The sequence below is a fragment of the Strix uralensis genome, chromosome Z (assembly GCF_047716275.1).
Source record: "Strix uralensis isolate ZFMK-TIS-50842 chromosome Z, bStrUra1, whole genome shotgun sequence".
In the NCBI taxonomy this organism is placed as follows: Eukaryota; Metazoa; Chordata; class Aves; order Strigiformes; family Strigidae; genus Strix; species Strix uralensis.
The window spans coordinates 811,306-834,195 of record NC_134012.1 but is presented as its reverse complement, the minus strand read 5'-3'; the positions used below and the strand labels follow the sequence as shown (position 1 = coordinate 834,195).

Here is a 22,890-nt window from a genome sequence, read left to right as displayed (position 1 = left end):
TCGGACTACACAGGGGTCACACTCCCTAAGGGGGGAGGGACAGAATAAAGAGTTTTTTTCCGCATCCCAGGCACACACCTCCACTTTGTACCTTGGTCTGGACCAAGTAGATCCCTCCACAAGCTGATTCGCCTGCAAAAAGGCAATATTTGGAGCTCCACCCCCAACCAGACAAGGCTCTCTGAGGGGAGAGGTCGGCGGATTGAGTGGGGACATCTTCCTTTCTCACAGCTGAAGCCTTGCTGCCTCGGCGGAGTCACTTGGGTTTTTTTAGTTCAAGTTTCAATGTCTCAGCCCCAGGGTTGAGAGGAGGAGGAGGGCAGTGCCAATTCGACCCCTCACTGCCGAAGAGCTGAGCTGCCAAAGAGACAGACAGCCTTCTCTGTCCCCAGAAAGCACCAGGCTGTGCCCCTGGCTCTGGCTCTCAGCAGCGGATCGCGGAGCTGCGGTTTCGGGCCGGATTTGTCCCACTCGTCACATGCAACAGCAGCAGTCGGTGCAGCTCTTCCCAACCCCAAACTGGTGCTCAGGTGACATGAAAAGCACAGCGGAAACAGCAGCAGTTCTTGGCTTGGAGCATGAATACGGAGCAGGGGGTTGTCAGCTCTTTGGGGAGCGTTTTCTTCTTGCCCTGAGTTCACTCGGGTTTTGCGAGGAGGATTCATGCTCTGGTCTGGGAACTTGGCAGTGCCAAGTCCTGGCGTGTCTGACCAGTGTCGGGCACCTCCCTCTAGACCAGGATTAACTGGCTTTGCTCCCCGGCGGCAGGATTTAAGGCTAAACCTTCTCTACAATTTTCTGCTAGGTATTACGACTCCGAGACGTCCGACCTTTCTGCCCTCATTCTCCTCCTGTCTCTGATTTAACTCTGTGGTTTTTGCCTCAGGAGCCGGCCCTCAGAGAGTAAGCTGCAAATTCATAGGATCCAGCCCTAATTTGTCCAATTCATAACCATCTTGTTATCACAAGGATTTCTCCTCCTACCAGCTAACTAAGAACAAAAGAAATCATTACTTTTCCTACAAAACTCAGAGCAGCACAGCCCTCTGGAAGAAGATACTATTTTTCGGCGTGGTTTTTTTTGAAGGATGTATTCAGCGTGATAGTCAGGATATGTCATTGCTGAGCTCCAGCATAAAGGTGAGCTGCCACAAACAGAACTATTAACTTTCAAATTCTCAATAACTGGGTCTTGCTGTGGAAACTAAATCTCATGTATTTTGTATGCAAGAGTGGCTATCAATTTTCTGTTTGTTTTGTTCCTTGTTGTTTGAGGTTGTGCTTAATAGTAGCATTTTTTTACTTCACTCCATGTATAGAAAACTTACATAAACTTCTAATTCTCCTTATTTATAAACCTGTTTTTGATATACCGAGATGAAGTTTTGAGAAGATAATCTATTAATTGTTGAAGAGAGAAAAAAAGTGAGTACTGTCTTCATAGCTGCCATACTAGTCAGTAAAACGGAAGTTTTGATCCAATAAAAGTATGTTAACACAGGTAAGGACAAAACTTTCTGCATTCTGCTCAGAGGATGAGCACACTTTATGTGTAACGTATACACAGAGCAGTTCCTTCATACTCCATTATCCAGCCAAAAGTTTCCTCTCTAATGCAAATACGGTTTAATTTTAACTGCAGCCTGATTAGTTTAAACATTTCAAGGGTTGGCACAAACATGGCCAGATAGTTGCAGATAAATATAGACTTACGGTATGGATTCAAATGTAATCCACTTTCACACTTTCTTACACAGTAAGGCTGAAGAGAGTTTTATACCAATTTTACTATTACATGGGGGGAGGTCCCTTAGTAATGGGGCACCAGAGCCCAAGGAAGAGGGAAAAATATTTCCACTGGCAGGTAACTTGTTGGCCTTAGAGAAATATGGAAGGATGGAATAAATCATGGTATTTACGCGCCAAGGAAGTCATGAGGAACTCTTCATGCAGCTAATGGCAAGGCAGCAGTCGTCCTCACTGCAAGGTCACGCTTTAATTAGAAGCAAAACGTATGGTCTCAAAGAGCCAAAGGAAAACGTGCAATGCTACAGAGCAATTCTTTCCAAAGGTCACAAGGCGATATGAAAATTAAAAAATAATTTTGCAGTTCTTCACAGTGATATTGTTTTTTCCTCCATTGAACTGATGGCAAATTGGAGACTACTATTGAACTTGCATGCTGTCATTATTACATCAATGGATAAGATGATTTGGTAAATAAAAAGAGCAAGAGGTTTTCAAGCTATTAGGACTTTATCATTGACTATTTCAAGCTTTTATCAAGTAGTGGTAATCAACCTTTATTTGCTTAATAAATTCTTTTCCCAAAGTGTTGATTTTATCAAAATTACCTTCTCAGTAAAGGGTGTAATTTTCTGGTGGTAAAATGAAGGATGTTCTCAATACTGGTAATTGTCCAATTATTTTGTACAATTTTTATGTTTTAGCGAGCTCAGTGAGTTTCAAAGCAGCCTGAACGCTCTGCATGGTTTGTAAGCGTGTTAAATAGGAAAGCACCTGGCAGCGTTTTAATTATACACGGTCTTCCTGCTAACTAGGAAAATGAGACCTGAGCGCATTTTTTTCTTGGTGAGTGTGAAAAAGACATCACATTTTCACACACCCGAATGCAAAACAAACATTATTCAATTCACTTTCCACTCCAGAAGACGCGTTATTTCTTGGTGCCTACCAGAGCACAAAACGAAACAGGGTGAAAAAGTCTCCACGGGGTTCCATGGGGTTGGCCACCACCAAAACCACGGCGAGACTGGGCGCAGAGTTAAAAGGGGATGCGTGGCACCCGCTCCGTACTGCACACGTGTGTATCCACAAATAAATGCTCTGCTGGTGGACACAGTCCCCCTGGGAAGGCTGGTGTTCCCCTGGGTGGGAGGAAGACTCGCCCCGCGCTTACAGCACGGTTGTTCCCATCAGATCAGCCGCCGGGGAGTGGAGCAGCAAAAGGAGGAGAAGGGAAAGGGCTGGTTACAGTGAGCTGCCATGCACGAGGCAACAAACACAACCAGTAGCACCAGCGAGAACTCCACAGAACCTGCGCTGTGAGCACTGGGATGTTCACAGGCTTGGACAAAACCTTCCTGCGTTTACCGGCTCACCCACAGCCACGTTTCTACCCCTTCTCCATTCCTGCCCCAGATTTTTTTTCACTGTTAGAACAGCAAGAAACACGTGAGGGTTTGCAGCTGAACACAATGAAAAATAAACAGCCGCCCAAAAACCACTTTGTCCTCTACTCCTGTGCTTCTGTGAAAATATTACATCTGCAGTATGTGGTGCTTAAGAAACAAGACTCTGCACCAGATAATCACACCTGATGATCTTTGTCACTGGAAAGACTAGCCAAATCTTAGCACAGAGGGGAAACACAGATTAAACACCGTGATTTGTGCCACCAGTAATTTAGAGGGCCAAAAACCCCTGAGAAGGGAGAAACAAGTATTGCCTGACAATATTATTGATTTTCTTATTTTGAAAGAATCACCATATAAGCACTAGAGGGCAAGGTTGAAGGAGAGAAAAAAACCCACCAGATTTGGACTGCAGTAAAACGCTTGACACACTAACAAAATTTCCTTCTGATAAATTAATGTAAATCAGGCTTAGAAGGAACACTCTCATTTTAAAGTTGGCTGAAAGACAGTAAACAAAATAATAAGTGACAATATGGCAAAGTGGGGAGGGTTTGTTTAATGCGATGGCAAAGGGATAGGTGTCAGGGCTCGTTCTATTTAACATCCTCATTAATGATCCAGAAGAAGAAACAAGCAGCGTGTAATGAGATTTGATACTTGGGAGGATTAGTTAGCGCTGGTGAGACCTGCAAATTAATGCAAAGCAACAGCAGCAGAATCATGGGCAGAGAACAACAAAAGGCACGAGGCACGTGGGTGGAAAACAAATTTAATAAAGAGAAACCTGAGGAAATTGCAGCCAGAGGAAACATCACTTCAGTAAGAGGAAACCCAGGAAGCAGTGTCAGGGGAAGCAATTTCCATCAAAGGACAGGTTACCACGCGCCGCCAGGGAGCTCAGCTCCATTTTGGAGAGTCCAACCGCTCCGTCCTGCACATCTCTGCTGCTGCCAGGCTTCGGGAAAGAGCAAGAAAGGTGGTGGCGAAGGACGCGGCTGGCTCGATCTCCGGGAAAAGCTTGGAAGTGCTGCAGCTTCGCTGTTGTAGCACAGCTTGGCAGAGCCACGGCGTGGAAAGGACGGGGAGGGGCACGGCCATCGCCTGCATCTGAGGAGAGGTAGGAAGAAAAAATGCAGCTCAGAGCACTGAAACCACAGCTTTGCCTGTCAAACAAAGAAGATGCAACTTTTTCCAAATTATTCGGGCCATAGTGTATACAGAAATTCCCACATCTGAGAACATAAGAGCAATCTGACTGAATTCCAACAGGGAAAAACCTATAAAATCCTATATAAATAGCAAGAAGGCAATGACACAGCGTTAATACCTGCTTGAAAAAAATCAGCCTTACATAAACCAGGCTCCTTATTCATTTGGGCTCAGAAAGGCAGAGTGACAGCATGGAAAGAGTATTTCTAAGCAGTTATAGGTGGTTACAGACTCTGGTGACACAGTTCAAGTGATGCAAGAGGCCTAGTTAACGCCTGGCGGTGCCGTGGAGACAGACTGCAGCCCCCCGCCACGGCAAAGAGCAGCTTTCCATCAGCTCGTGCTTGATGCATCCCCTGGAAAACCTGGATCCTCCAGGAAACCTAAAAAGGGAGCAGCCCCCTGTGACACAGGCGCCCTTCTTCAGCTTCTCTGCCACCATCTTTTGCAGGGCCAGGCCTTATTTATCCACGGACGGTGGCATCCCTCCACTCAGTCTCGTGCATTGCACGTGAGTTTTCACAGGCGCAGGCAGCAGCAAGGCTCTGACAAGCAACAAAAGGAAGGGCATCTGGGATCCAAAACCTCGTGGGCAACATCAAAAGCAATTTGCTGTTGAGGATTTGAGCCAAAGCAATAACTAGGTGTTGTTTTCCCATTTGATTTGCCCTACTCCCTTGTTAAAAAGCTTTTTAAAATTCCTGGATAAATTCAGTAACTTCTTCCTGACAGTGCTGTCAGATAATTCAGGTGTATCACAAATTTATTTCCAGTACACCCACCGCTACTTACCCTGCTTGGAATTTCAGCAGGGCCATAGCAGTACAGCACATGGAGCATCTCTCCATGTGTCCATGCAGCTGCAACAAGAATTTTCAAATTCTTTAAAAAGAAGGCAGAAAGCCCACAGGGGTTTTAAAATTATTTATAAACAGGGCAGAAAGCCCACAGGGTATTTTTTTATCTCAACGGAGCCACGTAGAATGGAAATTGAAGCCCGTAAGAAGAAATCTATTCAAGTTCACAGGAAAAATTAGGTACAGTAAAGAGTTAATTCCTCCACATAATAGGGGCAAGGAGGAATCCTCTGGTGCTGTTGGCAATTTGTACTGTCAGATATACCTGTCTGACAGCCACCTGTTCCGAGGCTCGTCACCAGGACCAACTGGGAAGCTTGGGAGTGGTACCGGAGCGGAGCCCGACCCTCCCCTGGGCTGGCTGGGGCTGAGCCCTGTCAGCAGGCAGAGCTGTGGTGACAGAAGCCGGTGAAGCTCAGCAGACCCGGCGGCTGCTCACCCATGCCTCCACTCTTGGGCCCCAAATCCCCTGCTCTTGCTTCCCAGAGGGAGTGGGAGGCTTGATGCCTGCCTGGGGCAATGCACCTGCTCCCCACAGCCATGACAAGAGGTGAGATTTTGCCTGGTCAGCCACAGTCCCAGGGAGGCTCCTGGGTCTTCTCCACCTTTGCCACGTTGTCCAGGACTCTGTGCAAGCCAGGTCCTCGTGGTCACCCAGCTGTGCGCAAAACCACTGCTCCGGTGGGCTCTGGGGAAGTGAACACCACGCTGCCATCTCTTTCTTCCCCAGTTCACCCTCTCTGTGGGACACGCTGCAGTCCCTTTGTCCGCAGTAGGTTCTGCACAGCGTTGGCTAGAAGTGCTTCCCTCTAGGGAACCTTCAGCAGCTCCACGTGTCCTTTTTCAGATGATCTCTGGATGGCAAGAAGGAGTTTGAGCTGACCTGCCCATCCAAACCTGCTGACCCTGCTGAAGGGCTGAGGCTTGGACAACCGGCCCAAGAGCTGACCTATGAATCCTGTATATTTTATAACTGATAACCACTGTGCTAACAGGTATTATACTAAGTTATAGGAAACCACCTACTCTGATGTAAAAGGTGAAAGTGTTGAAGCCTGAGCAACAGGCCCTGAGTCAAAGCTGCTAACTCAGTATGTAATAATTTGTGAAATATGTATGGGAGATGTAGCTTAAACATGAATCTTATCTTTATCTTTCTTTGTGTGTGGGCAAGATAACAGGGTGATGGAGACAGTTGTCTGGCCTTGGGACCTGACATGTGACCTTGCTCATAAATCAGTTAGATAAGCAGGGAAAATCCCTGAGCTTCTCCCTTGAGCCCTGGCCAGGCTCTGGGGGAATGTAATGTGAGAGTGAAACCAGATATATCCGCTCAAATCAAAGGTGCCAGCTATTCTGGCTTGCTGATTTTTGGGTATATAAGGCTGGACCCACTCACAGTGACTTTGGATGCCTCAGCTACCGGTGGACGCACCACGTAGCATTTCCCTCTTGCTGGGACAGGCTCAACAAATCCTCGCTGTAACCGGGGCTGCCCAGCGACTGCGGGTCTGGATGATGGTAACGTATGAAAATGGGGATGTATCTTTCTTAGCCACTATTCTCTCTCTCAGGTAGTAATGATTTGATGCATTACCCTGTATTTTCCTATTTAAGTGCACTATTCTGCCTTTTCTTACTGCATGTTTTCTGTATTACTCTGTTACATCATTTAGTTATCCCCAGTAAAATACACCTGCTCTTTTCACTCTGGTGTCCGAGTTTAATTGGTATCTGTAATCAGCAAAACACCTGCGAGGCCCACCCTGCCCTAGCAGAGGAGCAACAAAGGCACTTGAGCGTCCCTCTGTGTCTGGAGGTCGGTGGGATCTGGGTTTCTCTGCCCGCCCTGAGCAGGAAGCGGAGCTGTGCGGAGGAGGGCGCTGAGCCCCTGCCAGGGAGCAGGAGCTCTGGCAGGCGGCAGCTCCCTGCCAAGCTTGCAGCCTTTCTGCTCGCAGCAAGGAGCGAGTCACTCTTGCCAAGAAAATCCCCGAGGTGGATGGTGATTTCTTCAGAAAACAAAAACGTTTTCTTTGCACGTGAAGGATCTCGACAAGAGCGCTGGACGCGAGTGCCGTAATCACAGGCATGGTCTTTGCCGCTCCAAATTGTAAAGAGCAGCTGTCGGGTAACCGGACGGAGCCGAGGAGTTGTGATTAATGCGATTGCCGCCAGACTGTCTGGATCTATACGCACAGAGAAGTCTCTGCCAAAGCCTCCCACCGTCTGGCACCCCTATCCTGCCTTCACCCTTCATCTTGCTGCATTCTGCCCCGAATCAATCCGCTCGGAGGAGGGACTGTCCTACACACCCTCCCTGCTAGCTGCCTCACATAGCACAGCTTCCTCTTGGTCAGGCTGTGTTTATCTTGATGAAGTCAGAGTATTATTACACAGAGGAAAGCACTGCTGCAGATTCATCTTACCTAAACCCAAAAATCTCACAAATAACATTTTAATCTGGCTGAGGGGCTTCCAATCAACCCACTTGTCAGCAGTAGTACTTAGGGCACGCCAAGAATAACGCCGAAACGGAAGGTTTTTGAACAGCAGTCACACAGATGGCACAGCAAGCTACCAAACATGAGGTGTGTCTGAAGATGACTCAGCCTTCCCTTCTTTCAGGGTAAACAAAAGGTGATCTTGCCTCTCCTGTGTTACTTTTCCGCTTAGCTGAAGGGCTAGTGCTCATCTTTCTCCTGGCCATCTGCAGGCTGGAAAAAAATTAAAACCTAGGACAGCTGGTGGAACAAGGGAGCTGCGGCACTGCTCTGCAGTTGCTGTCTACAAATGAGCGTGAAACATTGTCACTGATGGAAAACTAATGTTACCCAAGAGAGGAGTTAGTGATGCTTATCTTTACAGGGTTTGTTTTGTTTTATATAGAAAGAGATGCATGCTTGTGTGTGTATGTTAACAGTAATTCTAGAGGAGAGTGACCATTACCTCGGCCTGGGTAGTTCTGATTCACATCTCACAGCTCTTGGCTAATTTACAGCTTTCTAGTCCTGAGGATGCCCTTAGTTCAGGTTGGTTACAACCCGGAGTCTGCTTTGGCCCCTGCGAGGGAACCCATAAATTCCCACACGTGATGGGGGTTGCCAAGCTTGCACACCACGTGTAGATCCTACTGATGGCCATGAGAATTAAATGCATGAGATACTGTGTTTTGTCATCAATTTCACTGCACCAGAACCGCGCTGGAATCCCAAACACAATGATTCTATTTAAATGTAAAAAAGACAATAAACGTTTGGACTGCTAGAACATCTCGGTGAAAACATCTACCAGGAAAACAAGAGCTTTTCTGGTGCAATTTGTTCTGTTTGGAGAATCAGTATGAACAACTCTGGCAGCATCACTGTTTCACTGGTGACAACTGCACCTGAACAAGTCACACCAGAAAGCTCTGCCCAGCGCAGATGAAATCTTAGCGGGTTGTGGGCAGGGTGGTGATCGGCAGAGAGAAATGACCTTTTATTTGGGCGTTTGAGCAGGAGACTTTAGGCTAGGCAGGGCTGGGCTGGACCCAGGTGAAATATCAGCCTGCTCCTGTCAACACTGCGAGAATTAGTCTGGGTTGCACAGGTTATTCAAGCTTTCACAGGTTAGGGAGAAAGAGGCATTTTTGCTAAGTTTGTGTACGCCGTGTGATCAGATCCGCGCAGGCAGCCTCTAACGGAAAATCACCTTCAGGCGTTCACTGAGAGTTGAGGGTAAGGAGGATGCCTCCCTGGAGCAAAAAGATCATTCTTTTTTTTAAATGCATAAAGCCTTTTTTAAATGCATAAAACCTACGAGGCTGTTAACTCTTTTTCAGTTCTTTTAACGGACTGGGTGACAGCAGTGCTGCCTGATGAAGAGCATGAGCAGATCAGCTCCGTTTGTGACTCGGGAAAGGACGAGCTGTTCGGGCCCGGCAAGGAGACAGGGCCAGCTAGACATCAGCCTTTTTAATGTGCAAGGTGCAATGCAGTAAATTAAATCTCTTCCCCTTCCACTGTTACTTCCACCCACACACAGAAACTGATTGTATGACTCTGCACACTGCAGATGCAGGCAAACAGAGGACGCTCGCCAGCTTTGTGCTAACAGAAGATGATTGCACCCAGTGCATAATCCCCGAGCCACACGCCGCAATCCACGCAGGGATATGCTGTTCCAGAGGGACGCAATATGGGCTGGGGTTTAAAAAAATCCTAAGGAATTTAGGTCCTCAGGTGCCACTGAAAGGTGAAGGAAGCTGGGCCCCTACTTCCTTGTATCCTTGGTGCTGATTCTGGGTCTTGTAGAAAATGTAGCAGGCATAATCTAAACATTCTGATTCTAGCTCATAATTCGGTTTATGGTGTCCGAGGAAGGGGCATCCAGGCCTGACTGGAAGATCTTATCCCTCAGGGATATAGGTCTTATAGTGACAGATTTAGGTTAATGGCTGGGCCAGATGATCTTCAAGGTCTTCTCCAACCGAGATGATTCTGGGATTCCTTCTGTTTCCTCTTAAAGTTTCAGCAATGACCCACTCTTCCACCAGCCCGACTTTTAAGAACGATGTGTCGTGGTCACGCTTCAGACAGGCGTGCGCAGGGCTTTGAACAGCACAAGCTGAGCTGGCACAGCTTTGCTGAGAAAACTAAACACTGGGCGACTCTGAAGGTAAGCACATACTGATGAATGTTCCTCAAAACGGGTAATGGCTTGGACTCTCAGTGTAAAATTAGAGGGGCGAGGTCAGGGAACTGAGCTGATTAACACAAACGGCAGAGCTGATGAACCTGGAACTGCTGGGCTTTGGATTTTATAATTGGAATTCTGGTAGGAAAGGGAGACATGAGAGATCAAGAAAGCAATGGATTTGTTACAAAACAAACCATATCTGACTCATCAGCATGAGCAGCAGAAAGATCTTTAAAATTTGTCCTTTGAAGCCAGGGTAATGCGACTGAAAATTGCTTGAATAAAGAGAGTGGAAGAGCACAAAATTCACTCTTTCTTGTCTGGGTCTGTTTCCAATCTGTCATCTCTTTCTTTTCTCTTCCTTTCCACTGCTATGGCATAACACTCGACTAAAGTTATTTTCAGCTAGTTTAATTTCTCAGGTACATGGGAACATTTGGAGTGAGCCTGTAAGGACAGTGGAGTTAGTCAGAATTTTTGTCAAAGCAAGTGAGCGCTTCTGCCTTCAGACTGTTCTTCACTTCCAGTGCATTTGTACAGCACCGCAATATGAAACTGAATTAATTTTGAAAGAACTGAGCAGAACTTTAAGATCCAACTACCCCCGAGCAGTAATCCTTCCAGACTGAGCCAAGCTCTCCATCAGGTACTCAATCACATACGTAGGCTTAAACAGGACAGGACAGTGACTTAAGCAAGTGGATAATTATTAACAAAAATTAGGGAAGATTGGTGGTAACGGTGAATTTAGTGAGATTCCTGCAAAATGAGGCTCTCCCTCTGCATTTAGCACTCTTACCAAATGCATCCTCGCAGTAGGGAGCTCTTACTTCCACAGCTTTTGCCATCTGGGTAAACAGAGAGGTTAAGGCAAGAACTGTAAACCTGATCTGGCACTCAAACCCATAGAATTAATTTAAATAATTGCCCAAGTGTCTTAGCTAAGGCACTGAGCACTCACCTGATTCACAGGTTGCTGAGGACACCCTGTACCACTGAAGACTGTTCTGGCATCTCCACAGAGCTTTAGGAATTGGACTGCCAGCATCTGACTGGGAGTATTTTTATCTGGTTTATCCAGGATCATGCTGCAAGCTCTGATCAAGGAACCTGCCCAGAGAAGCTGTGGCTGCCCCCTCCCTGGAAGGGTTCAAGGCCAGGTTGGACGGGGCTTTGGGCAACCTGGGCTAGTGGAAGGTGTCCCTGCCCAGGGCAGGGGGGTTGGAACTAGGTGATCTCTAAGGTCCCTTCCAACCCAAACCATTCTATGATAAAAATCTATAAGACTGAGCACAAGTTTAATGGTTTTACACCACCTGCAGCGTGTGCTGAAATGCCTTGTTAAACTGAAGGATGCCCGTTGTTTTCTGAGCTGATTTCCCTCAAGCCCGCAGGAGGGTAACACGTGGCCTTCATAAAGAAAAACCTTGGGCTGAAATGGAAGATCCTTGTAAATTTTCTGTAGCGACCACTGGCCTGGGGAGAGCCCCAGTGTCTGAACAGATGTTTAACAGCTTCAGCCCAGCTTTTCAAGAGCACTGAGCTGCTGTGTGCTGAGCACGGCTCAGCGCCGGACCGGGGGCAAGAAGGGGAAGCGATGAGGACACTGCTCGCACCGTCCCACTTGAGACGGGTACATTCAGCGCCTGGATCAGGCCTGTGATTCACAGCTGAGCTGCTACGGACCCCCGAGACCGTGTCCTCCATAGTGTGGTTCTGAACAACCTCTGAATCCTATAGGTGCTCAACAGAAGATTATTTCTGTTAATTTTAAGGGAAATCTAAAGAAATATTCAAAGTACTATGAATATCCTTCCCTAAAAAATTTCAAATTTGGTGCACAAAGCCGTGAAAGAATTTTGACTGCAGTGTTTCACAAGACCCAAAATCCAGCATTTACAGTGCCTGATACAGTACTCTCCTGTTTTCTTACAAAGCCAGCATTAACTGTCTAAACTGTTCAAAGCTCCCTACAGAGTTATGGCTATTTTTTCCATAATAAGAGTAGGCTTATTTTTCCATTAGTGCAACCGCAGAAATACAGAATTCTTTGGCAAAATGTACCCCAGCTGTTAAAAAGATTATCAGGTGAACAAATGTCCCTTCCTCCTTTGCCCCCCTCCAAGCCAACCTGCAGTATCAACACTACCATGATGCAAAATCTGAGCTGAAATTTAGCTCTGAACTCTGTTCTAGCAAATTAGTGCGTCGGCTTCTGTCTTCTTGCTGTTCCTGCTAAGAGTTGCTTTGTTCTGCCGTCAGAGAGTGCACACAGAGTCGCGTAAGCATGTACATACAATTCTTTTTTCGTGTGAAGGTATAAGCAATGAGTTGCACTGGCTTCAGCCAGCCCGGCAGAAGTCACTGGTTAAGCAGTGGTTTGAATATCTACAGGTATTCTCAGAAAATTTTCATTCAGGTGTGGTGCACCGCTCTAAAGTGGGGTAACTGAAATACAGTGAAAAAGAGGAGAAACCCGTAGCTGCAATTTTTTCTAAACCCTCAGTTTTTAGGACGCCGCTCACAAACCGTGGATTAGCACGGGGGTGCCTGAGCTCCTCACTGGACGGCGGCACCCGACATTGCCTGGACATCCCGCCTGTTTGTGAAGCTCCGCTTCACACCGCCGCTGTCCTTAAGCGCAGGACTAATTCTCGAGGTCTGATGGAGCTGGCATATGGCTTCTTCTTTGCCTAACCTTTACGGGTCTGTTTCACGGGAGCGCTCCGTGCATCAGCAAAGCTGCACGTCCTCAGCTCTAAGTGCATTTCCTTATCAGAATATATGGCCCTGCATTATGCCACAGGTTTATGATTCGAAACACCGACTGATAACGCCGCCATGGTCAAACAAGATGGTGCATGTAACAGCAACCAATTCGTTTGTTTTAGGGAAAGAATATGACATCAGAAACAAAGAAAGAGATATATGCTCAGCTACATTTGATTGGAGGTAGTCAAACAGCTGAAATGATACAACCATTAAGATATATTTTCCTGATAACTACCCATATTCACATATTACCTATTTATTTTTCCCTGATATCTTAGTGGAACTTGGACCATATTTGACTTCTTTTTTTCCACTGGGCATTTGCTGTGTGCTGGAAGCAAATTTCCTCATTCTTTCTGGTTACATTATCCTCACAAATCGCAATAAGAGAAGTGATACTTTTATTAGTACTTGTGTGATTAAACAGAAAAATGTTTACAGAAGTGATCTCTATTAGTGCCTAGTAGGGTTGGAGTTTCAGCCTTTTCAGTCTGCAGTCAAAAATATTAGCGAGCCGAGCAGCTGATTCAGAGCAAAATACACATTTCTAGATTTGTCCCTTTCCAAAATGCTGTTGTGAATGTCATGGTTCCTAGGAGCTCTGGAAATGGGCTTCTGGAAAGATTTGATCCAACAGAAAGGTTTTAGGCTGCACAGATATTCTGTATCTGCATAAACTGAAAAGTGGTGTTGCATAATAATGACCAGTTCTTTTCCTGTAATTGTTAAACTATAATTCTTTTCAGAGCTGAACTAATTCGGGAGCCAACTTTCCCTGGGTTTGTAATGTTTGGAAAATTGCAGTGGTGGGGGTTTTGCTGTCGCAGGGGCGGGACGGGGCTGCTCCTGCTCATGCACGTGGAGTTAAGTGCAGCTGCCGCCTCCACACCTCAGGTACCTGAGAGCTCCTCAGCGACACGAGACCTTTCCTCTCCCCGTGAAGGTGCTCTTTTCACAAACAGACTACATCCGCTCTGAATTTCTGCTACTAAGATAAACCGAAAGCCAGTGTTGTGTTTGTAAAGTCCCCTTTTCTCTCTTAAAATAGCTTTCTTTTGACTGAAAGTGCTTATGATTGTTTTTGGACTGAAGTGACTTTGGGAGAGGTAAGAAAGAGGACACTCCTTTTGAAAATTAAATTTACACGTTTGGAGCTACAAGATGTGACTGATCAGGCACTCTGCTTGGATAACTCAAAACAGCTTTAAAGCTAGAAAGTTCAAATGCAGCCTGACATTTAAAAAAACAAGCCGACGTGAGAGAAAATCCATTGTTTAGTGTGGAAGCTAGTTAATATCGCCTGAATGTAGGCTCAGATTTCTTTTTTTACGCTACTTGAGAAATCTATCTTCTATGCACATTTCCTAAAAGTATTTCCGCTACGGCTATGTAGCTTGTGGAAAGCACAGAAAATGTTTTGATTATCCTTACAGCATTTGACAAAGCAGGTTTCGTGAACAGCGGCAGTTAGTTGAGACTTGAGAAGCAAACTAAACCCGAGTATGACCCGTAAATCCACAAGAAGTTTAAAGCATTTGCTCAAACGTGATGTCTTTTCAGCCTAGCAGTGGGACAAGGGGGATCCACGGACATGGGACATCAGCATAGGGTAGAGCAGCCTGGGGAACACCAAGCGAACAACTACCCCTAAAATCTGTTGTCCACAACGATTTCCAGTGTATAAAGGTGTATGAGGGCTGGAAATGTGGGTAGTGACAGGGGGAGACACCGACAAATATTTTAACTTCTGCTGCTTTGATGCAAGGAAGTGAAGACCTGCACCGGTTAATCCAACCCCCAATTTCATCGCAGCGCTTCTGACACACGCGTCTGGGTGTGAAATAGGCAGGATTTGGTCTGAATTACAGGCAGTGCTGCTGTCACTGACGTCCGCAGCAAACCCCACTTCGGCTGCAGTGGTGAAAAGTGCGTGCTGCGGTGTTCCCAGTGAAGAAATCCTCTGCAAGCCTTCATTTTCAATAAATGACACATTTTCTCCACCCAACCCCTGCTGATTTCCTCAAGCCATTATTTTTAATTCTAAACTATATTTCCAGGTCCTTTTAAGTCAACAGCTTGACTTTATCTTACTGATTTCTTTACAAATGTTAAGACCACACACTGAGCTCTGCTAACACACTGTATTATGCTACTAGTAGACAAATTTTAACATCACATCACATACATGTTGCAGTTGCTGTTGGAACATGCCTTTTAAAAAATACCTTTATTGGATGAAATTGTCTCTTTCCCAAGAAAAATCTGGTTCTTTAATATAATTTATTATGCCTTTTAAAATTCTGTCTGTTCAATAAAATCTTTGCTATATTATAAATACCTGTAACGAAAATATAATTTAAAATTCTGAGAGAAAACATTTTTTTTTCCTTTTACATTTTTCACAAAACCCACACAGGCACCAAGGAAAGACTAACAATAAAAATAATTTACTCCTGTACAATCTACTCTGGGTTGGAAACATTCAAAAGAGAGATCTTAAACTTGTCCTCTGATGAAACTTTGGCTACAACATGGGAACTGATCTTAAAACAAAGGAGGGTCCTATGTTTTCCACCCATTAAACCTGAAAACTTCTTTCAAGGGCTGACTGAGTGTTGCTAGTACTTTCCTCGCTGTAACATACCTGAATGAGGACTGGCTAAAATCGCTGTTATCTGAGGGAACCAGCCTCTGAGCTTGATTGCGCAGGACTAAAAGTGGTCCTACCTCTCCAGATGGGAATATTTATCGTGGAGATTAACTCCCAGTTCTGAAAATTAAAGATTAGTGGAAATAAGTTAGTGCTCTCACTCTGCGATAGCAGCAATTAGAAATTTTTACGTTTTGCTTGTTTAGTAGTCATGTATTGCCAGAAACCCTGGGTGGTGACGGGACAGCACAAGAAAGCTTTCTGATTTGGACCACTTGCAGGGATTTTTTAAATCACTTCTCATTCTAAGCAAATTTCTTAGTAGAGAGGGAGCGATTCCGTGTAAGAGACATTCAATGGCGGAGTTGTTATCTTTGTAGTATGGACTAGAAACACAGAAGAATTCTTCAAATCAACTACGCTCAATCTATCTAAAGCTGGCAAAAAAGCAGACTAAGCCCAAGATAGGCATGAAACCATCACAAAGAATGAATAAGCAGAGATTTTTAAATCTTAAGTTTGGTAAGACAATTTTCAAAGTTGTCTTTAGAGCAGTCCCTTTTTCCACAGAAGACGTAAGTACTGTTACAGTAAACAGATTTACCTTTAAATTACAGAATTTAGTGTGAAGTTCAAAAATTCTCTCTCTGAACTGATGAATTATGAGCAAAATGTTAAATACTTGTCTTACAGCCACTCGCATCATTTTAAGGGATAAACAGTGAAGGAGAATCAAACATTTCTACAGTGTCTGGAAAACACATTTCAACAGTAGATGAGAGAGAAAGAAAAGTAAAAATCAGTCAGCACTTGTTTGGATTATCTTTAGCACTGCAGTGAGGTAACTATCCCCTGGGAATCTTCATTCCCTTGTTCTAGATCCCCTTTAATTTCTGAGTAAACACTGCAGTTGTTTTGTTTTTTTAAATTACAAAATAATATGTCAATCTTGACTCTGACTTTAAAGAGGTATGTGTGGAAAACCATTTGTCTGGTACACTGCTAATGTTAGAGAGCCGCCCGCCCTAGCTGCTTTCTGACAGCCACCTGTTTCCTCCTCTTCCACCTCCTCCTTCCTTCTATTCCTCTCCCTCCTCCACATTCCATGCACTTTTCCCCTCCATTTCTGAGTCCCCGCTCAGGGTATTTGTTTAATCTCACACCTCTCCCCATCCATTTTGCCTTAACTTCCCAGATATTTGGGAAATGCTCCAATCTACCACAGACACTCCAAGATCCAGTCTTTAAGCGGCCTTTGCTGGTAGAGTCATCCTTTCCATTCCACTTTGGTCACAGTTCAAGGAAAGGACAATGTGATCCCAGCTTTGTTGTCCTGACTGCTGTGGACCTAGGCATCTCAGAAGGCATTTATATTACTCAACTTTAGAAATTTAACTGAGGCTCTATAGGTAATTCAGACCCGGTATTAAGACAGAGGCTCCAAAGCTCTACCTATAGGAGCCTCTGTCTTCATTAACTCTCTGTAGCCCAGAAAGACTAGGCTTATAATTCAGGCACTTCACTTAGGTAAAGTTAGGGGGTGAGAATGCCACCCCATGGTGTGGGATGCCTCATCTGGGGCTCTTTTATGTTGACGTACATCTGTCCGTCATCTAAATCATGAGTAACTTCATCAGTGTTCACTGAGGCTCCAACCCAACCCCGGCCCCCTCTCAGCTGCTCCTCTGTGGGAGAACGGGAGGGTAAGGGAGCGTTGTTGTCTGGAGAGGGAACAAACAGCCTGTGATGGAAGCAGTACTGGCTGCAAGTGTTAAATCTGGAATAAATGCCAAACATAAGAAAGACTGCAGCATTTGTTACAAAGCTGGGGATGAGAGTATCTCCCCATAGCTTTGGCAGTTTGGTTCAAAACCACTTGGTAATTGAGGTTTTGAGTCCTACTGCATGCTAAGTGAATAGGGGGGAAGAATAAGTAACGTGAAAATTGTTTAAAATAGAGCATTAGGGTTTTCAGGGGAATACTATTGCATTTCATGCCTGAGGGGGCAAATCTACTCTGATGGTAATGAAGAAAGGCTTTGAAAAAAGCTATTACTAAAAAGCATCAGTTTACTGCCTTATCCTCCCACACCTGTTTTTTCCCTTCCTTGATATTTGTATTAAATATGAAGCAATCAAAGCAGCAATCACACAACTAGAGCGTACAACAGACTTCTGAAAAAAAAAAAAACCCTACAGGTGGGGTGGGGAGAATGAATATTTCCAACTCAGTGCCATACCCTATAAGCTTAGTTTCCTTCATTTATAATATCAACCAAGGCTTGCAGCAGTCTGTCATCTCTATGCTTGTATGGTTTCGCATTGTAAAAAAGATCAACGTAGTCACTGTACAGACTTTCTTCTGAGTCTCTCAACTGGGAGGGCTTGTTTAATTTTTCGAGGGCTTGATAGAAGTGTTCATATGGAATATTTAACTTCTCACTCGCAGTCTTCTTTGGCAGTCGCTTCTGAGCCATCTGTCTGCTAAAAGCACTTTGCAGCAAATGTAGCATAGCCTCTGATGGGATTTTATCTTCTGCTTTGTCACTGCTGCTGCTGGTATCTTCTGTGACTTTGGGTTTTTCACGCAGGTTCTCCTGTGTGGTATGGTCCTGGAATACAGAATAACACAAAAAAGGTCAGGTGCCAATGAAAATCGGAATGGATTAAGATTTGGTCTGATTAGTGATTTCTCTGCATGTGGGTATTTTTTCATTCAGGAGCCACTTAGCCTCTAGAAAAGAACTAGACCATTATACACAAAGAACTAGACCATTATACACCAAAACGGAGTATAAAAAGGACCATATGTATAAATATCAAATCCTCCCGCAACGTAGGAAGTTATAAATTCTGATTCTACAGTGGCAGGATAAAACATGTCATTTTATAGCAGGATTCGTCCCTCTCCTAAAAGCTATTTCTAGCTGTACTGTGGGAGACAGCTCCTCAGCAGTCTAGCCGAAGGACGTCTGTGCAGCAGCGACATCGGCTCTTACTGACTGTGCCACATGCCCTTGTTGAAGGGACTGATTTCATGTAACCTTCTCTGCAGAGGCTCTCACCTGAGAAAGGCTGTGGAGTGTGGCTAACGGGTAGCCGTGACATTTATCCTGAAACCTTGGAAGATTAGTGCCAGATACAGATGCAGAGAGGAGCCGGTGAGAGGCAGCGTCTCCTTTCAGCAGGGTCTCGTGTGCTGACGCACTCGTGTGTGGCTGCGCAGTTTCCTCATTTGCACTTTCAAACTGAACACACATTTTGTCTTCATCTGGTTTTTACTACGTCCACCAATCTTCTCCTACAGCACCTCCTGAATCCACTTTTACTTCCTTCTAATTCATGTTCTTGCCCCTGGCTGCCACACCTTGGACACTTATTTAAAGACCATAATCACGTCTCCCTCAATACTCTCCTTCATGCCCTGGCTGAGGGATGTTAATCTCGCTATACTTCATGCATGTCCTAGTTACTGAACAGGGAGACAAATTGATGTGATGAATAAAGTATTCCGAACATGTTGACATGATCAAGCATTGTGAAAATGTCCAGTACTACAATCCTGTGCATCCAGAAACCCACTGTCACTCCCAGAAGCCTGCAGTATGTTTACTCTACCTGAAAGGTAAAGAAGGGGTGACAAAGGAGCTTGCAGCAGCAGATCCACTGAGCCAAACCTTCTGAATCAGTGAGTCCCTCACTTTTGTCATGTCTTTTGTTACCAACTTCCTTCCAAACTCCCTGAAAGTACTCCAGCAGGCAAAGACCCTTTTGGATGTGACATGTGTCCTCACTAGAATTACGTAAATGCAGTAAGTCTGTGAGAGGTGTACTCCTCCCCTCCTCGCACCACTCAACTGCAGTAGCTGTTTAAAATAGAGTAGCTGTTGAGTTCACCACTTGAGTAGCAATATTCTCCTACTGTCCTAAAACCTTTAGATGCTGGCATATGTAAACAGAGACTAATAAAAATATCAGTGGCTGACATGGACAAAATTACAATACACAACTCAAAAGTGGTCAGGGGCTGGATGAAATGAACACAGAATGAATGTGTCTTCTTACTAGGAAAAAATATAGTTTTCTTATAAACTGAAAAAATACGTAAGGACAAAAATTAATGCAACACTACCTCTGCAAAGTCTGTCATCTTCTCCACTCCTCTTCTGTCGTTTTGCACAGCATTGTAGGATGTGTACACACGTGGCTGCTTCATATGTTCGGGCTGGGTAGCAGTGCCATGCAAAATCAATTTCCAGTTTACAATCCTTCCTTCATTTTGTATTCTTCTGGACTAAAGGACAAGCATGGCATTAGCATAGGTTCTCAGGATGTAAAAAAGAGGAAACAGGACACTTGATCGTAAATTAACACAAGTGGCTGAAATAAATGATAAGCTTTCAATATCTAATTTTAGACAATGATTTATAAGTACCAAAAGACAGACGTATTAGACAGGATATATCAGAAAGTGGGATTTAATGAATGAATCATGTAAGCATCAGTGGAATTTTGTCATGACACAGAATGCTAAAAATAACGGAAGTGGTATTTTTATCTTATTAGTGTTTGTTCACTAAGCCATTCCTTGGCAATTTCCTCAGAAAAGTTACCACTGGAATAGTAATTTGGAATAATATTATGTAATGGTGTACAACAGCAATCTGAAACACAGCATGTGGAAGTGAGCGACAAATGCTTTGTCCATGAGTTTTGGCAGCATTACTTTAATAGTAGAAAGTGGAAGAAGTCCAGAGAACACTGAAACTTTGCTTTACAAAAGCTTCTTTCAGAATTTTTGCTCAGTGACTGAGTGGCTGAAGATAGCTGCTGAGGTTCTTCTTTGCTAAGAGAAGCCTACGCCAAAGTTCACATACACAGCCTGCATGACAACTAAACTATGAGCAACTCTGTGTGGGAATCTGATTTCAGTTAGGGTCATTAATATGAAAACTTACTTCAGGAATCACAAAATTTGTCCTCTTGAGGACAAAAAGCTTGGTTTATTATAAGTTTCAGGAACCTCTCACTTGAAAATGAAAAACGAGAGATAATTACAAACAAAATCCTCTCCTTAACTTCATTCAAAAAAATGCATTATGCTCATTACAAAGAGCAGGATATCTGTAGCCACGGGGTTATCTATAAGCCTGCAGTATTAACACTACACCGTTGATAATAATATTTACTTCTACTGCCTTGTCCATCTGCTTAGTACTTGGCATTACCCTCCTGTTTACAATCGGAGGCCAATAGGGGTTGGAGGCTCAGTGTCTGGTAGGAAGCATTCAGATTCGGGCAGGATCTGACCCATAATGACAAACTTATTAACAGACAACTTCAATGAAATTCTCCAGAGATGAGTGTGCTTGATCACTCTCTCTTTGAAGAGAATGATTTTTCAGTTGCCTATCAAGCAGCTTTATTCTGGCATCTTGCTGATGTAATCCATATCCCCAGGTGGTTTTAGTAAACTTATTTATTTCATATCTGTAGATTTCTTGGCTTTAATCCTTAAACATTGTTCAGCAGTAATTACTCTACAAAAGAATTTAGGGAAAGGTATACATCAGAATAGCTCTCTGAGGTCACCAGAAATCCATTAATTCAAAAGGTTTTGAGTTAATGAAAATTATATACACGTACCAAGAGAAGAATAGATCTATACTGTGTTTTTTTCTGCAGAAGAAACTAATTTACAGTTAATTATATGTAAATTTGATTACGTATTTCACTCCATGAATCACAGAAAACTGTGTTAAGTGATTTCTTTTGGTGACATATAATGTGTGAAAAACACAGGCATGACATTTTTTTGACAGCTACATCAATGAAGTGAGGATGGTCCTTTGCATTTACATAAAGAACAAGAAAATCTGACCCTATCTTTTTTCTTTAATCTCTAATCCAGATGGGTATTTAGTTGAAATAAACTCTTGTTGTAGCTTGCTTAACAACAAGAGTCACTATTCAACCTGCTTGGTGGAGGTTAGTGATCATTTTATCTGTGTCAGCTGCCCAACATAGCTAGTTAACGTACAGACATACTTACCACATCAGTAATTCTTAAAACCCAGGTGCCTGTTGGGTTCTCTCCCCATGTGTGAACAGACATGAAGTCCCAGTTCTTAAAGCCATTGGGAGATTTATCTCTCTCTCTCTCAGCCAGTAAGACAGTGCTGGTCCCTGTGTTAGTGCAAGAGCAACAGTCGTGACTGTTCATACACACCCGCTCCCACTTTCCACACTCAGCTTTGCACACTATCTAGCATGGGGGTAACCTGGGAAATACATTTTTTAACGGTGGCTTGTGGCATGGGAAACACGCTGCTGCTGATCAATCATTCCTTTAATTATTTTCATGGCAGTTTTTAAGAACATAAAAAGTATCACATTAGGTCACGCTCAAAAAGTACATCTTAGTGTTCAGTTTCTAACACAAAATTAGCGGATGCACATCAAGGAGCACAAGAAACAGAGGTCAGGCACACCTAGTCTTTTCCACTGATGACCGGTTCAGGAAACTTCTGAGATGGAAGTTTTGAAGGCAAACCAGCTCACGCACCATTGTGAAACCAAAGCCCTATCCTGAATTCCTCACTATATGTTGATTTTTTTGGAGAGTGGATGTCAACTGCTACAGCCTGGAACTCCAACAGGGTGAAAAGCATTTGTATTGTTATTATTATTATTACAAAAATGCTGCAGTTCGCAAAGTATTCCTGCAGCAGAAGAGATTACTGCTCAGTGGGAATTTGTTGTGCTTGTTTGCACGTAAGGAGAGAGCAAGGGAGCTGTATTTACATAATAAGGAGAAGAGAGCCCCAGGGAGCCTGATCACAAGCTATAAATATATTTCCAGGTAATACCGTAAATATAGAAAAGGAATGACATACATTGGGTACTGCTGTTTTGCAGAAAAGTGGAAAAAACAGCAAGAACCAAGGGAAAAAACACCTTAACCATGAAGGCAACACGATACTATCATGGAGGCGGCAGCACTTGGCTATTGCTGCCTCAGTTATACCCACAGAACTACATACAAAGATGAAGAACATATCACTGTCTTCAGTCTTTCAAAAAAGGGTGTTTTTCTAAGATGAAGCCATGCTTCCTACATATTAGCAGCAGAACAGTGTCTCGGGAGGGAGACTAAGGGAGACTAAAAGTAGACTGAGAGCTACCGTGGCTGTCACCTCCATGATGTACCAAGAGACAGCCCATATATTTACTCCCATGCTAAAACTTATCTAAGACAGAATTAAATTTGAAAATACCACTAAGAGTCAAGGGTAAAACACCTCACAGCAACATTGTTCCCATAAAACAAAAGGTAAACTCAGAAAAGGAAGAGTTAGGCTTAAAAGGAATCCCAGACAAGGTAGGGTTTGGAAATACACTGCATGTACAGTATCTTAACCCTGCTCTCTAGTGAGGTCCTGCAGTGATGGTATGAACGAGGCTCTAGTGGTTTATTATCTGTGAACTCCTAGATTAGCTTTTAATATCAGTAAATTAGATCAGCCTGATGTTTAAATTCATACCTGAAAGCTTGTCTTTTTTTTCT

At 44.0% G+C, this 22,890-nt stretch overlaps 1 protein-coding gene across 2 annotated transcripts in view; it reads right to left on the bottom strand.

Moving 5' to 3' along the window:
- Positions 1 to 14,800: 14,800 nt before the first annotated feature.
- The window catches only part of PCSK1 (proprotein convertase subtilisin/kexin type 1), a 30,906-nt gene continuing 22,816 nt past the window's right edge, over positions 14,801 to 22,890 (bottom strand). Inside the window, exons 12-15 of one of the 2 annotated variants that reach the window (XM_074856534.1) lie at positions 21,376 to 21,509; positions 19,456 to 19,617; positions 17,564 to 17,935; positions 14,801 to 15,443 (exon numbers count right to left, since the gene is read on the bottom strand). In XM_074856534.1, coding sequence (XP_074712635.1) covers positions 17,573 to 17,935; positions 19,456 to 19,617; positions 21,376 to 21,509 — 659 coding nt within the window. In that variant the 3' untranslated portion in view covers positions 14,801 to 15,443; positions 17,564 to 17,572. Of the gene's footprint in view, positions 17,936 to 19,455; positions 19,618 to 21,375; positions 21,510 to 22,890 lie in introns of both variants that reach the window. The other variant, XM_074856533.1, reaches the window with a different exon arrangement.